The sequence below is a fragment of the Myotis yumanensis genome, unplaced genomic scaffold (genome assembly GCF_028538775.1).
Source record: "Myotis yumanensis isolate MYYU_CA2020_CCGP unplaced genomic scaffold, mMyoYum1.0.hap1 SCAF_16, whole genome shotgun sequence".
NCBI classification, from domain to species: domain Eukaryota; kingdom Metazoa; phylum Chordata; class Mammalia; order Chiroptera; family Vespertilionidae; genus Myotis; species Myotis yumanensis.
This window is the reverse complement of record NW_027223767.1, coordinates 27,745,163-27,762,047: the sequence shown is the minus strand read 5'-3', so window position 1 is coordinate 27,762,047 and position 16,885 is coordinate 27,745,163. Positions and strand designations below refer to the sequence as shown.

Here is a 16,885-nt window from a genome sequence, read left to right as displayed (position 1 = left end):
AACCCTGGCATGTGCCCTAACCAGGAATCAAACCAGTGACCTCTTGGTTCATGGATTGATGCTCAACCACTGAGCCACACTGGCTGGGCGGTAGGCAATTTAAATTTAAAAGGACTTTAGCTAATTGAGATTTTATTGTCTTTGAAAAAAATAAGTGGCATGGAATATGGCTACTTACAGTCTTAATGGCAGAATATTGCACGAGGCTTTAAAGACAGAGAACTTGCCTCTATTTCAGCATCCATAATGTGTGCACTTGGATATGATTTCACCGGTCTGAACCTCACTTCCTTATTTGTGAAAGGGAGATGCAGAATGGCGAGTAGTACTGCTGCCATGCGGTTCATCTCCCTCCCTTCTTCTAATCACACCCCACAAGATAGGTACTGTCACTCCTTTTTACTGGAAGGGAAACTGAAGTTCAGGAAAGGCCACTTACTGAAGGTTACATTGCGAGAAAGAAGTGAGGCCAAGATGTGAATCTTGGTCTTTCTGGCTCCAAAGTCAGCAAAAAAAATTTTTTTTCATCCTCATGGTGCCCCTTGCTAATTTCCCTGCTTGCCTCTGAAATGACTGGTAAAGTCAAATTAGATTGGCGAACGGGCTTTGGAAAAAAATGCCATAAGATATGCAAATGTCAGAGATGATTCATTCTCAGCGAAACAGGCGCATACCTTGAAGCTGCAGATGAAAACTCAAAACTCCTGGATGAGGAACATAGATCTGTGTAAGTGACACGGATTTCGCATGTGGCTTTCTCGAATTCAAGCTCTGCAAGTCATATTACGAAGGGATAACTTCCTGCCTCAGGATGAGCATTTAGAGGAACTCAGAGGGAGGTATTTTCGTGGTCATAATAAAAACTCAGGGTCAGATGCACTTAGCATCACACGGTCCGCGCTGCTAGTCAAAGCGTAAACAAGCCTGAGGCCGGACACGGCTCCCTTCAAATAGGCTGGCTCCCGGGGTTGCGGCTCATTCTGCAGCAGGCGGAGCGAGGAACAGGCAGGATGAAGAAATTATTTGTGTTTGCGCTCCTTCTCACCTTCCTGACCTTCTCAGGTGAGCATTCACTGCAAAAACGCAGCCTATTTCTAGGCGGACGTGATCAACTGAAATAAGTCTAGTTTATGTTTTTAAGGTATTTTTTTTCTTATTTCAAATAAGATGTGTATTTTTTGTATAAGTACATATTAATGTATAATAATTCAATGACTTGTTTTCCTAAGAGCAGGCTCCCAGCATTGGTGTCCTTAGGGATACATTTTGTTTTAAATATTTAGATGTGTTTGAATACTAATTCTCAAAAACGCTGATAAATCTTGGAGTATGCCTTTTTTAAAAAAAATATATTTTATTGATTTTTTACAGAGAGGAAGGGAGAGAGATAGAGAGTTAGAAACATCGATGAGAGAGAAACATCGACCAGCTGCCTCCTGCACATCTCCCACTGGGGATATGCCCGCAACCAAGGTACATGCCCTTGACCGGAATCGAACCCGGGACCTTTCAGTCCGCAGGCCGACGCTCTATCCACTGAGCCAAACCAGTTTCGGCGGAGTATGCCTTCTTTTAGCGTTCATACGAGATCACAAAATTCGGTAGACTTTTATTTGATGATGCCTTTTAGAGTTTGTGTGTGTTTATGAAAACATAATATAATTTTATTATCAAATATCTTCTTTGAGGGACCATGCGTGATGACCAAGTTGAACATAATCTTGTTGTCACGGGGTATATTCCAATAACAGCTTTAACTTGGTTTAGTGTATTGAGGATTTAAAAAAAAAAATCCCACAAGGCAAACCTACAGGACTAGAAACACATGGACTGGAGAACTGGAGAAAATATGTCTTAAAAAACATGTAATTAACACCCACTTATGAAGGAACGGGCCACTGCAATCGGTAAAGATGTCTAAGCTTGCAGGGCTGGCTCTGAGGCAACCGTATTAGAAACCATTCAGAATTCCTCTCTGAGCCGCCTGGAATGTCAGGTCCCCTGGGACAGGCCCCTGTGAAAGAACTTTTGTGTTTTGACTGAAATTGAACTTGCTAATCATTTGCCTTGACTGTGAACTCGTGTGCCCTGAGAGTCCCTAAGGCCCTGTCCTGACTTTTCCAGGGGCCTCCCCGATTCTGACGGAAAAGGAGGCCAAACAGCTCCTGAGGTCCAGGCGCCAGGACAGGCCGAGCAAACCCGGGTTCCCCGACGAGCCCATGCGGGTGAGTGCTGGGCTCAGAAATGAAAATGGGTGCTGGTCCCAGCCCAGCAGGGTCTGCAGGATGGAGGTTCTGTTAGTGGTTCTCAACCTTCCTAATGCCGCGACCCTTTAATATAGTTCCTCATGTTGTGGTGACCCCCAACCATAAAATCATTTTCGTTGCTAGTTCGTAACTGTAATTTTGCTACTGTTATGAATGGTCGCGACCCACAGGTTGAGAACCGCTGTGACCCAGAGTCAGGTGTCAGGTCACCTCACCTTTCCCTCTGGCCTCTCCTCCTCCGGAGGGGCCAGCTTCCTTGCCTGCTGCTCACACAGTATTTAAAATGCCAACAGTGGAGTGGGCCCATGGCGGAGTCCCAGGATTCTGAGTAGCCTGCTGGGTGTCAGCTCTGAACTGGGTGCTAAAGAGCTGTGCCCCCTAGCAGGTGCCAACCCCATCTTCTCCCTCTTCCCTTGGGGACTGGGTGGGCTGGACCACGGTGCCCTTGGCCAACGACAGCCTCGCTGGGCAGGCAGAAGCTCTGCTCCAGCCGCCTGAGGGGCTCTGCCTTTACCTTGTGCCTCGGATTTTGGTCTTTGGCCTCAGCTCTGCCCTGTGGGTTTGTGGTGTCCGCCTGCCTGGTCTTTTGAAACAAGCCCGCGCCCCCCCTCCCCGCCCCCCACTACCTCCATCTTGTGATGGTGATCGTGGTGGATGTTTCTAGAACCTGCCACACTGGCCACAGGCCACTTCAGGCCTGGCTGGTCCTCCCTTCTGGTGGTGGAAATAATGACATTCCTGTTATTTGTGTCCCACCCAGGGGAGGGTAGAAGTCGCAGTGACAAAGTTAGCATGCCTGGGAAGCCGTGTCTGTGCCCAGGCTGGTCTCTTACCCGGTGCCCACTTCAGCTGGGCACTGGGCTCTGGGCTCACCCTCTTTTCATGGGTCTCCATGTGGGGTCTAGAAGGATCTATAGCAGTGTTAACCTTCCCTGGCTGCAGAATCATGTGAATAATCCTGTTAGTTCATATAAGAGGCTCTTATTGAGATGCTGTGTCACAGTGATGAGGAATGCTGACGGTCTGGGTTCAAATCTCCCTTCTGTAACTGTGACCTTGGGGATGTTTCCTCACATTTCTGCACCTCAGGACCCTCATCTACAAAATACTAATAATAAATATTATCACTTACATTATTACAATGATAACTAACAATGTAAAACAATTACTTTAGCCCCAGCGGGTTTGGCTTAGTGGATAGAACGTCGGCCTGCGGACTGAAGGGTCCTGGGTTCAATTTCGGTCAAGGGCACATGCCCGGGGTTGAGGGTTTGATTCTCAGTAGGGGGCATGAAGGAGGCAGCCCATCAATAATTCTCTCTCATCATTGGTGTTTCTATCTCTTTCTCCCTCTCCCTTCCTCTCTGAAATCAATACAAATATATTAAAAAAAAATAAAACAATAAAACACTATTTTATGAGCTTAGTATAAAGTAATTCATACTAAGGCACTTAAAACAGTATTCAGCAAACAGTAATGACTCCGTGAGCATTAAGCAGCAGGGCCCGGGGGGTGCAGAGGCTGCAGACAGTGGCCTGGGCTTCAGCTCAGAGTTGGTGGCAGACACAGAACTCAGCAAGTGGCTATTGTACGAAGTGGTTTCGAAACAAAGCAAGGACTCTGTGCTGTTAGGGGTGGACATGGCTGTTTCCTTTGGTTGAAGAAATCTGAGTTGTCTCAATATCCAGGCGTAGGGAGGAAGGGCACTGGGAGGGGGGCAGGAGGGGAAATTAGAATTGCAAGGCCAAGCAGGATCCCAGTGAGTTGGACTTTGTCTTGTGTGCAGTGGAGGATGTTGGAGGATTTTTCAGTTGGGGGAGTGCAGATTGGGGCTTTAGACACACGGTTTGGGAAGCAATTAGAAGAGAAGAGGCCCCGGATTGAAGTCTGAGAACACAATGATCAGAGGTGGGGTGGGAAGAGGAACCTCAAGGGGCTGCGAAGGAATTTGGGGAGATTTAGGAGGAACCAAGAAAGGGTGGGGTCAAGCATGGGGAAGAGGGTTCGGAGGGGGGTGGGCATGGGCGTGGGCAGGATGCCTGGCTTGAGGCTCCCTGGGGCTCCAACTGGCAAAGGCAGGAAGGTGTGGTTCTTCGTGAATCAAGGGGCCTTAGGCTCCTAACTCCTTGGTCCTGTGGCGTAGGACACGGGCCCTCGTGGCAGTTCTATCTGCCAGCCCCCACCTCCCGTCTTCCACTTTTGACCTTGACTCTGGTATCTGTGCTCCATGGAAGGACGGTGGTGGCCACAGAGGTCCTCTGAGAGCCAGGTTGGAAGGCCGGGCTGGCACGGCGGAGCTGACCTTCCTTCTGTGCTCGGGGACCTGTCAAAGGACTCTGAGCAGAGAATGATGTGATTGGAGCTGGTTTTCAGGAGCCTTTTGGAGTCTCAGGACACAGCCTCTGAAACACCACCATCGCATTTCCATTCAGGGAAATGGGACATGACATTTTTGGATGAGCTGTTGCACCTCCTTGCCATGGTACCCAGGAGACAGACAGGTGGGCTGGGACAAGTAACGCAGAGGAGTGATCTCTGGGGACGGCGTGTGCCCTTGGGAGCTGAGCCCGGAGACTCATGTGCTCACCACTAACTTGAAATTACCAAGAGATGACTAGTTGGGTTATTTTATTTTGCTTCTTCCCCCTGAGGGACTGTGCAAAACAAAACCCTTTTTGAGAGGAAGAGGCCGCTGATGAGGGTGAACGAACCGTGCTTTGGGGAGGTATGAGGAATTAATTCAAAAGGAAGACCAGTGTGAAGATTCGCAGTAGTCTCTCCCCAAGAGTAGCTGCTAAGCCGTGTTTATCATGTTGGCACTTGGCGTAAATGTTGGCAGATGTTGGTTCTGAGGGATGGTAGGGTTTCCGGAAGCAGGTTCAGGGTTAGGATTGGTTGGACCAGATGCATTTCATTGATTCACTGCAGCAGGCGCTCTTTTCTGACCGTGTGGTGGGAAGGACAGAATGCTATGGGACAGATCATGGGGTGCCCTGCATTTGGGACGGGCTGGCTTGCACCCAGAGGAGTATGAGCTTCGGGTTGGCACCCTTGATGGAGGAAGGGAAGGCTGCAGTGAGGGTGGGGAGAGAAACCAATGGGGAGACATGATCTGGGGAAGAAAGCAGGAGGGGTTTTGAATGTATGAAAGCAGCTGGGAGGAAGAGCCTGGGAGGTCCAGTGGTGAGGGATGAAAAGAGGGGTCAGAGAGAGAAAGAGGCAGGTGGGAGGGTAGGCGCTCAGAGGCACACCGCTGAGAAATTCCTGGTGGTAGGAAGCAGCTGATCCATTGATTTTATGGCAACGCCTGACATTGAGTTTGAGGTTGTTTTCTGCTTTGTGCCATTATTATCCCATGCAACCCCCAAATCTTAGGAAAAGTCTGCTAGATGCAGCAACCTGTGTTAGTGGTTCTTTGGAGGAATGAGAGGTGGTCGGTGTGTGTGGGTGAAGGGGGCTGACAAAAGACCAAGGAAATCACTCGAGTCTGGAAGCTATGGTGGTGGAGAAACGGGCTATGAGACGAATTCAGGAGAAACATGGCCCCCAAATCTTCAGAGATTTTGGGGACTAGGGGTCTAGACGTCACAGGAATGGGATGGGCCCTTCTGGAAGACTGGGATATTCCATGGGGACATCCCATCTGGGGACATGTAGGGTTCAGCTCAGTTGACTTCAGGTTCTGATTTAGGACTTACTACATTGGTTTCATGAAGACATTGTGTATAATGAAGCCTCAAGATTCTAACAGAGGGAAAAACATTGCCTGGGGAAAAATTGATGAAGACAGAGCTGCGTGGAAAGAAGGGCTGGGTGTGTGTTTAGAGGGAGGAAGGTGGAAAAATATTCTGAGCGTTCCCTGAACATTTTCTCAGTCATGACTGCGCTTATGTTTAATTTTCAGAATTTTAGTCTGAACTCTTGCTATTTCAAATGTGGTCCCAGCCCAGAACTCTGGGCAATGTATGCTCCAGTCATCCAGAACTTCTCACTGGTTTTCAACTAGGCCTTCCTCTCTCTGCTCAGCATCTTCTGTCTCTGATCTCAGCATCTTTTCACAAATGATTCCCTTTTGTAAAAAAATATTTTTTGATTGATTTCAGAGAGAAAGGGAGGAGAGAGAGATAGAAACATCAATGATGAGAGGGTATCATTGATTGGCTGCCTCTTGCACACCCAACACTGGGGATCGAGCCCGAAACCCAGGCAGGTGCCCTGACTGGAGATGGAACTGTGACCTCCTGGTTCCTAGGTTGATGCTCAACTACTGAGCCACGCTAGCCGGCCGGGCCACAAATGATTCCCTTTGCTTGCAACACATTTTCCCATTAGTTCTTCCTCTTCATTCTCAATGTCACCTTCTCTCTCTCCCTGGCCTCCTAATACTCACACACAAAACAATACTATATATTTTATAGGCACATCTGTATAGTTGTACATGTCTAGAAAAAGGTCTAGAAATATGATTAGTTGAATGTTAAGTGTATCATCACATTGAGGAGACAGGGATCACTGGTGGCAATCTAGGGAACTATATTTGATGTTTGAATTCTAAGCAACAATAATATGTTCATGTACTAGTTGTACAATTACAAATAATAAAAATTCAATCCATTTGTATTTATTATAGAAAAATTGTGAATGAAGAAGGAGTCAAAAGAAGAAAAGAAAGTCAGATATAATCTTGTTCCCTCTCCTCAAAGACAGCCTCACCATTTTTGATGTATTTCTGTTTAGGTTTTTGGCATATATTTTTAAAAAGTGTGACCATACTCTACCATTTTGTATCTTGGTTTTTCTCTATAAGATACACACTTTCTCATATTATTATGAGCTCTTTATGCCATAATGATACTGAATTACCCTCTTTTGTTAGGTAGTTGGATCATTTCTACTACTTTTCTGTTATAAACAACATTAGAAGCCTGGTGCACAAATTCGTGCACCGGTGGGGTCCAGCTGGTCTGCCCTGATGGGGGCCCATCGGGCCAGGCCTGCAGCGGGGAGGGGCTGTGGGCGGTTGGCTGGCCAGCCTGCCCTCAATTGGGGCCTGGATCAGGCTGGTTGGCTGCCACAGTGCATGTCATAGCCACTTGTTGTTCTGGTCGTTCCACTGTTCTGGTCACTAGGCTTTTATATATAGAGATTCTGAACACTTTTTTCTAAAGTGCTTTTGATATTTTTAATTATTTGCAAAGGATATAGTCTTGGAAAACAAAATTATTGGATCCAAGGATATGAATAGTTTAAAAGCTTTTAGTATACATCATCCAATTACTTCCCAAAAGGTTAGAGAACACATACACACATGATTTATTCTCTTGTCCTCCAAGGGAGTGTTCCAGTAAAGGTATTAAGGTAAAACCGTACGATGGGGGCATGATTATGGTGCCTTGAATTAGAGACCAGTTGGCCATTTCTGGGGTGGGATAAGTGGGCTCAATGAGGGATGAATAGGGATCAAGAATGGACTTGTAGGTGTCTATATGGATACCTTGGGGCTATTCATTGGCATTAGAAGCCTATAGAAGAAGCAGGTTGTCTGGAACGATGGTGTGTTTGGAGTGCTTCGCTTGCAAACCTGCCTTTGTGCCCGTTTCTTCCGCTCTTGTTTACCTGGTTCACTCTTATTCATTTGTAGAGATTCACCTTCAATAATGCCTTTTTCGAGAGGCCTTCCTGATGCCCCCGCCCTCCTACCATGCATCAGAGCATCCCCATGGCATCGACTCACAGCACAAGGTTGCTGTTTTTGACTTTAAAAAAATCTGTCTCTCCTCATAGTCTGCTCTAAACTACTTGAGCAGATGGACTGTTTCTTCCACTTCTGGGTCCCCAGCACCAAGCACAATATTTGACATTTACTAAATACTCATTATACTTATTTCCATTCCTTCCCTTGCTTCTCTCCTGGGGAGACATTTGACAGGACATAACTCTACTGCAGAACCTGGAGACTGTTTCCTAGAAATCTTTTCTATTGCCTCCCTCAAATTCATTAAATTTCTCATAATCGTCTCAAATTTTTAGGGAAGAAATTATTTGCCAACTGCTGGGGTGAAGCATGGAAATTCTTCAAAAGGATGACATCTCAGCTAAAATTATGTCTTTCGTAAGCACTTGTGTGTCCTGGGAATATGCTTTCCATTTTGGCCTGTCTTCCTTTAAGGAATGTTCTTGTTGGGCAAGTATAAATCATATGAGCTTTATTGTACGTAGTCTTTGTGAAATACACTTTCATGTTTAGCCCCTTGACACATGTATGCAGTCACTCCATTACCCTTTTGTTCCCCATGATCTCAAAGACCAGTTCGGAGTGACTGAGATCAGTAAGTTGTGCGCATCACTACCTGCCTCCTCGCAGGGCTCAGCAGGCCTTCAAGTGTCGCAGCGCAGTTAACTTCAGAGCCAGCCTTCTGCCCCGTTGATCGCCTGCTTTCACTAATGAGCAGAATAATTCATCCACATGCTGCCGGGCCTTCGCTTCCATGCAAATGCCCGAGGAAGGATTTTGTCTTCTTGGGAACAGCTTGCTCTTTAATAGATTAACTGTCCAATTTATGATTCTCAGCTTAGATCAGGTTCTGGTGGGTATTTTAAAATATGTTTTTACTGATTTCAGAGAGGAACGAAGAGGGAGAGAGAGATAGAAACATCAACGATGAGAGAGAATCTTTGATTGGCTGTCTCCTGCACGCCCCCCCCCCCCCCCCCCCCCGGGAATTGAGCCCACAACCCGGGCATGTGCCCTGACCGGGAATCGAACCGTGACCTCTTGGTTCATAGCTTGATGCTCAACCACTGAGCAACACTAACCGGGCAAGTATATAATTTCATTATCACACCACTTCAGTGCCATAAGAAGGGACCACTTTCAATCTCTGCTTTAATTACGGCTAAATTATTTACTTCCATTATTACCCTTGGCATCGCACATGAAACACAGATATTGGTTTTTGCTTTATTTTCAAAAATTTTTTTCCCTTGAAGAAAGGAATCTAAAAAAATTAAAATTTATTTTCCATCTAGCTCTTCTTTCTTGATCCAGGAACATTTGAGATGATCATTAATGTCGGGTCATTTCTAACTCAGCCAACACAATTGTTGAATTTGTGGTTTTCAGCAGATTTGCAGTTGGGCTTTTCATCTTTGACTAATGATTGCTTGTAGGCCTTTGTGGCATATTTATTTTCCTAACATTTTAAATAAATAGTGAACTGTCATGGAAACCAGTGCTCGTTTCTCTCTCTCTTTCTCTCTCTCTGTGTGTGTTTTGGTTGTTTTTCTGCAACTATGATTTCAGCTGCTACCCAGGAGTGTGAAATACCTAAGTACATTTGGACTGGGCTATTGTAATGAGCAGATTGACACAGATGTTGGGGGGATCTCCCAAGGGGGATTTGCTAAGATTATGGAGAAAGAACAGTCAATTAATTAATTCACTCACTCACTTGTATATTTCTCCAGTGAGTTTTATTGAGGTCCTACTATGTGCCAAGTTCTAGGTACTTTGGTCATTGCTGTAAAAAAGGCAGGTGGATGTTGGCCGACTGGGACCAGGATTAAAAGAATAAGAAGGCAAACAAGCATATACTTACAAAAGGTGTATAGCCCGACTGGCGTGGCTCAGTGGTTGAGCGTCGACCTATGAACCAGGAGGTCACGGTTCGATTCCTGGTCAGGGCACATGCCCAGCTTGTGGCTCAATCCCTAGTAGGGAGTGTGCAGGAGGCAGCCGACTGATGATTCTCTCTCATCATTGGTGTTTCTTTCTCCCTCTCCCTCTCCCTTCTTCTCTGAAATCAATAAAAGTATATTAAAAAAATAAAATAAAAGGTGTATCAATGCTGTATATTTGTTAATATCACCACCAACCTTATCAGAAAAGTCCTGAAGTATTGGAAAGCTGCCAGGCTCATGGGAGTAAATACAACTTTTCTAAAATTCTAATTTCCCCTCAGAAGCTTGAACTTTAGCATTTTGTGACAAGTCCTGTCTGTAGTTTTCCTTGGAAGGACAAACTCACTTTCTTCATTTTCAAGAAGATGTCTGCCAAACAAGCACATAAAACACTGCTAGTTCAGTCCTTGACACCAGCCATCATCCAGGTGCTTTTCCCATGAAGACCATTGTACTCAGCCATGCAGCCTGCATGCTTCCTGCTGTGTCATGACTTGGTTCAGTGAAACTGACATTTGAAGAACATTTTACATTTACTTATCTACTAGAGGCCCGGTGCACGAATTTGTGCACAGGTGGGGTCCCTCGGCCTGTCCGATGATGGAGGCGTATCGAGGGGCTGGCCGGCTAGGGGGAGGGACCACAGGAGGTTGGCTGGCCGGCCCCCCAATTGGGGCCGATTGGGGGGACCGGCCACGGGCGGGGGGAGGGACCGTGGGAGGTTGGCCAGCCAGACCCCCAATCGGGGTATGGAGGTTGGCTGTGGGAGCGCACTGACTACCAGGGGGCAGCTCCTGTGTTGAGTGTCTGTCCCCTGGTGGTCAGTGCGCATGATAGCAACTGGTCGACCAATCGTTCCAGTCTTTCAGTAGTAATGGTTGCTTAGGCTTTTATATATATAGATTTTAAACTGTGAGTGTGTGATGGTGAAGGATACAACTTTATTTTCATTTATTTTTTGATTTTTTTAAGAGAGAGAGAGAGACACACATTGATTTGTTGTTCCACTTATTTATGCATTCATTGGTTGATTCTTGTATGTGCCCTGATGGGGGATTGAGCACATAACCTTGGCCTATCGGGACGTTGCTCTAACCAACTGAGCTACCCAGACAGGGCACAGTAACTTCTAGGATAGTCGGAGCCACTGCCTTGACTTCTGCTAGGACACCAGTTTTATCCATCGATACACACGATCAGAAGGCAACTAAGTCATGTCTTAGTATTGTTCTAAAAATAGTTTTGACCTCACAGACCACATGTTGAGGCCCTCTGCTTCAGTCTTGCATTCAGCAGGCATTTATTGCAAGTTTCCTATGGACCAGTTCATGGGAGAGATGCTCAGTGCACAACCTCAAGATACGTTCGGGTGCTTCTCATCTAGTAGTAACCAGAATCAATCGAGAGCATAACAAAGAGACTTGTTGCAAAGCTGTTCCAGGATTAAGGTAAACCAACAAGAGATGATCAAGGATCCAGGACTAATAGCCCCTAGTCTTGGAGGGGGAGGGGCAAGTTATGGTTCCCAGACTTGGAGAGTGCAGCCTTCGAGGAGATCTGGTCTTCAGGAGAGGGAGGCAGGCAACCTGCCGTGACTCCTCAGGGAGGGACCAGGAGCAAACACCCCAGCCTTTCTCCTCTTACCCCTACGTCATACCCAACTGGAAGCCCCTGGACAAGGGAGTCTGCGCTTGCAGTTCATCCAGGTCAGCCACTCCCTGCACGGGGCCATGTGAAGGAGGGGTGAGAACGGGTTTAGAGGGGCACACGGGGACTATGTATTTGGCACAGAACTTTATAATTTCATTGAATCCTGGCAACTCAATGAAATAAGTGTTAGTGTCTCCCCCATTTTGCAGATGGACGAAATGAGTCTGGAGTAAAGCAACATTGGCAGAGTCTGGCTTCGAACCAGATTCTGACTCAGACCTCTTAGCCTCTCTACCACAATGCCCAGCAACCAGGTAACATGGGCTCCTTCAGCCCACTGCTTACAAGGAAGAGTTGAGTAAGTAAAGCTACGTGCTGGGAAGTCTTTGTTCCTTAATTACAAGACTCCACATTGCCTTCCTGTTCCTCCCACTTACTATTCTTCTGGCCAAACACTCCCCAGAGAGGGCAGGACAGGGCAGAATTCAGTCCAAAACTCACAACCCCGTCCAGCAAGCTCCCGGGGTATCATTGCTGGGTCCCATGAGGAGCCTTCTCACCATCCACTCCCACCTTGGCTGCCCTAGGGATGCCCTGCCCAGGACACGGGGTGCATTTCAATGAGTTAAATAAAAACAACCATGATAACCAAAACAAATTCAAACTGCATGGGTCCTGGGGGAAAGAAAAAAATTCAGGAAAATTGGACACCTCATCATTCATTTATTTGCACAGTCATTAAACAGTTCTTATTTATTTTTCTTTTCTAAAAATATTTTAAGAAATATCTTTTAAATGGTTTTTAGAAAAAGGAAGAGAGAGGGAGAGAGAGAGAAACATCCATGTGCAGAGCGAAACATTAATCGGCTGCCTCCTGCACGCCCTCTACAGGGGGTTGAACCTGAAACCCAGGCAAGTGTCCTGACTGGGAATTGAACCGGCAACCTTTCGGTGCACAGGACGACACCCAACCAACTAAGCCACACCAATGAGGGCAAAGTCTATTTTGTTTGATAATAGTATAGCAAATTCAGCTTCCTTATAGTTATCCCTTGCCTTTTAAAAAAAGACGATTTTATCACAAATGCATGCAGCCATACTAATATATTATTAGTTGTGTATGTCTTGAGTTTTATAAAAATGGTGCCACATTATAAATGTCTTATTGGATTTGCTTTGTTTTACGTGCTATTTTGAAGACTCATCTATGCTGTTGTATGTAGCTAAATTAATTCATAGGTATATACAACACTGCTGTACAATATTCCATGGCGAGACCCTACTTTAATTTATCCATTCTCCTGTCACTGTATTTGGCAGGTTTCCAGTGGTTTGCTACTACAGACTTATTGCTGCTGTGTACAACCTTCTACACAGCTCTTGATTTAGGAGTTTCTCTGTCCTCGCAGTGATCTGCAGCATCAGCAAAGGCTTGGAATTTGTTAGAAATGCAAATTTTGGCGCCCCACCCCAGACCCCCTGAAATAGAAACTGTGGGGGCGGAGCCCAGTAATCTGTTTTCACAAGCCCTCCAGGTGATTCTGATGACAGATAACGTTTGAGGAGCAGGGCTAGGGTGTAAACGGGAAGTGAGATTTCTGGAACTCAGGCAACCGTTTGTTTTCCACAGTGGCTGGTCCATGTTACGCCCCATCAGTGTATACGAGTTCCCACGGGCACACACCCTCTCAGCACTTAGGGTTGTCAGATTTCCTTCTTTTGCCCCCTGAGTGGGTCTGTGGTCTCCACAGAGGCCTGGGCATGGCGGTTTCTCCTCCCTCGGTCTGGGTTTCTCCTCCCTCGGTCTGGAGGCGTCCTGTCTCAGAACCACGGCCACTCTGCGCATCAGCAGCTCGCTGTCACCATGGATAAAGGCCTCTCTTCCCCGTGGGTTTGTTTTGACAGGAGTACATGCACCACCTGCTCCGCCTGGAGCACCGCGCGGAGGAGCAGTTCCTGGAGCACTGGCTGAACCCTCACTGCAAGCCCCACTGCGACAGGAACCTGGTCCATCCCGTGTAAGGGGCTCGGGATCCGCTCGGGTATGTGCATTCTCTCAGGCCTTCTGTTTCAGGGAGACTGCAGTGTACGGGCTCAGAGGCCTCCCAGAACATGGCACCAGAGAAACAGCTGTTAGCTGCTTATGCTGAATGAGCGAGGCAGGGGGGATAGGTGGCAGCCAGGTTTCGAGGGGCCTTGGGGGACACCCAAGGGACCCTGACCCCTATCAACTCACCAAGAGATCCCAAATAGGGGAGGTCATTCTGGAATACAAATCGGACAAGTGTGCTTGTTGAGGCTTGGGTCTGTCCAGGTGGGGGCAGCACCCATGGGCTCAGCCAGTGACCCCCCCCATCACTATCCTCACCACCGTCACCAGGATCAGCAAGTCCTTTCCTGCCTTCCCTCCAGGCTGGGAATGTGCCTGGCCTATCTTCCCTCTTCCTCTGGGTTTAGTCTTTGGTCCTCCTGAGCAGGTCTGCTTGGCCCTCCCAGTACCCCTGCTTACCCTGCTCCCACCCCCGCCTCCCCCCATCCTGCACCGAGTTCTTACATGAGCCTGTTGTTTCTTCCCTCACTGTCTACATCCATCTCCTTCCCCCTTTCCAAATCCTCTTAGATAAAGTAGCAAATCCCTTGCGAGGTTAAGCCTAGTGAACGTCACTTCTCCTCTGTAACTTTGCGGATGAAGCAGGGCAGGGTGCAGTTGGGCAGACTGCCATCTCTGGTTAAGAGAGATCTTATGTCTTTGTGGTAATTTTGTGCTACTGTGAATGGGCTCGGAACACGCCCTTCTGAGCATCGCTCTTTGCCATTGTCAGGATGCTCTCACCCAAGTTCTCTCATTTGATCCTCTTAAGACCCCTGTGTCATTTCAGGGTGTGCATTTTAATCCGGTTTTATAGAAGGGCTCACTGAGCCTGATGAAGCTACTGCCTGGTGCTGGGCGGTGGTTGGTATGTCAGCCTCTGACCACTCCAGTTCTGTACACTTTATGTGGAGGTGGTGAGGGGTCCTGTGTGTGTGTGTGTGTGGGGGGGGGGGCGGGGATGGAGTCCCTCGGAGGGGCTTTAACAGAAATTCTGCTTTCGAGGGGTCGGGGGAGGCCTCCCTGTTCCCATTCCTGCAGCCTCTGGAGCCTGCTCCTCCCCTTGCACCAGGGACCCTGGTCCTCCAGCACTGGAAGTCCGAGCTTGGCTTCTTCCAGAAAATACAACCGGGGAGCAGTTAGGAGCTCAGACTCTGGAATTGGGCAGACTTGGGTTCAGCTTTCTGTGTTTCCACTCTGTGGCCTTGGGCAAGTCGCCTAACCCAGAGGTTCTCAACCTCTGGGTTGCGACCCCTTTGCGGGTTGAGTGACCCTTTCACAGGGGTCGCCTAAGACCATCAGAAAACACATATTGTTTTTGTGATTAATCACTATGCTTTAGTTATGTTCAATTTGTAACAATGAAAATACATCCTGCATATCAGATATTTACATTACGATTCATAACAGTAGCAACATTACAGTTATGAAGTAGCAATGAAAAGAATTTTATGGTTGGGGGTCACCAACCATAAAACATGAGGAACTGTATTAAAGGGTCATGGCATTAGGAAGGTTGAGAACCACTGGCCTAACCTCTGTGAGTCTCCATGTCTGCACCTGTAAACTGGGGCAGTAACGATATCTGTGGAGCCTGGCCCAGTCAGCGCCTCCTCGATTGGAGGCACTTATTACCACTGCGCAGGCCCGGCAAGAGGAGGGGTTATGGGGTGAGTGAGCCCCAGGGCAGCACCCTCGGGGGAGCAACTGAGGCCTCTGCCTCCGGGTAGGACAGGCCTTGCTGATGAGCTGGAGTGGGGGTGGGGTGGCTCCTGAAAACAGGATCCCACAGAGGCCTCCCTCCTAACAGCTCCATTTACATGAGGACAAGGATGCTGGGGGCACTGATCAACTTGGAATCAGGAGTCCGAGAGCGAATGCGACTCCACTTGGGGAAAATTGCCCGGAGTCTCTCTCAGGCTCCTCACCTGTGAAATGAGGACAGTGAGAGCGCCTCCCTCATGTGGCGGTTCTGGGTCTGAGCATGAGAAAAGTCAGTGCATGGAAAGCAGGCTGTCTGGCTAGTCATAGCACGGGCTCAGGAAGTGACAGCCATCCTCGCCTTCTCCTCCTAAATCCCCCCCTCTCCTCCTCCTCCCGCCCCTCCTCACCCTCCATCCTCATCAACATCATGTTCACAGTATTTTTTCGTTCTTTCCCAGAGAGCCCTTTGACAACATGGACCTAGATAATGGTGAAACAGGAGGAGGCTCCTTCTTGCATTTAATTTTTTCAGCTGCAGAAACGGATGTCCGATCAGACCTTATGAACTGTGGCCATGGCGAAGATTGCCGTGGGGATCGATGGCAAACGCACGTGTTGCTTCACTTTACTAACCTGTATCACTCACTGAGACCCAACTGCTTAAAGTAGTGACCACCCCTCCCACCCCAGGGAAGGGTAGGCAGCACGAGAGTCTCACTGCGGCAGATGGAGCTGGGCCCCCAGAGCCTGGGGACAGGCTGCCTGCTCCCAGGACGTCGGGAGGTCTAGTTGGGCAGAGTGAAGCCCCTGGGACCTCGGAGGTGTGTGGTCATCTAATTTTCTCCTTCTCTTCTGCTCTAATAAACATCAGTGTTCAACCTGCTTTCTGTGGTGTCTCCTTTCCTTCCCCTCCCTTCCCCTGCCACCCCCGCCCATCCATTGTTTGTCTTTGTGAATCCAGAATCAGAAAACTCACTGTTCTTGGAATAAATGAATGGGTGAAAATACAAACACCCAGCAATTTTTCCTAAGAGCCATCTTTTTTTTGGTGTGTTAATCCTCAGCTAGGATATTTTTTCCATTGCTTTTTAGAGAGAGTGGAAGGGAGGGGAAGAAAGAGAGTGAGAGAGAAACATGGATTGGTTGCCTGCTGTACATGCCCCAACCAGGATCGTACCTATAACCTAGGTATGTGACCTGACCAGGAATAGAACCTGGAACCTTTTTGGTGTACGACAGGACCATGCTCCAACCGAGCCACCCAACTGGGCAGCTCCCCCCCCGCCCCCCCCCCCGCCCCCCCCCCCCCCCCCCCCCCCGCCCCGCAAAAAGCTTTATTGTTTCCATTTGGTCCAATGCATGGGAGAGGGCTCTGGGATGGTTAAAAGGCTGCCTAGTGGTTCCAGGGGGATGCAGAGGGGGCCCTCAAAGGCCTCAGCTCCAAAGGCTCCTAGTCGTGCTGGAGGGTGAGCCTTTCGAAGGGATACTCGCTCA

General features: G+C 47.9%; 1 protein-coding gene across 1 annotated transcript; it reads left to right on the top strand.

The window, feature by feature from the left end:
- Positions 1 to 1,010: 1,010 nt before the first annotated feature.
- Positions 1,011 to 16,274, top strand: CUNH17orf67 (chromosome unknown C17orf67 homolog). Its single transcript, XM_070395044.1, has 4 exons — positions 1,011 to 1,062; positions 2,125 to 2,225; positions 13,504 to 13,640; positions 15,850 to 16,274. The coding sequence occupies exons 1-3, from the start codon at positions 1,011 to 1,013 to the stop codon at positions 13,618 to 13,620; spliced, it is 270 nt and encodes an 89-aa protein (XP_070251145.1). The 3' UTR covers positions 13,621 to 13,640; positions 15,850 to 16,274.
- The last annotated feature ends 611 nt before the right edge of the window (positions 16,275 to 16,885 follow it).

Bases quoted from the DNA above. Each gene is read 5' to 3' on its own strand.
- CUNH17orf67 (XM_070395044.1), top strand. From the start codon at position 1,011: ATGAAGAAATTATTTGTGTTTGCGCTCCTTCTCACCTTCCTGACCTTC. The intron at 1,063-2,124 runs GTGAGCATTCAC...TGACTTTTCCAG, and splicing joins CACCTTCCTGACCTTCTCAG to GGGCCTCCCCGATTCTGACG. The intron at 2,226-13,503 runs GTGAGTGCTGGG...TTGTTTTGACAG, and splicing joins TCCCCGACGAGCCCATGCGG to GAGTACATGCACCACCTGCT.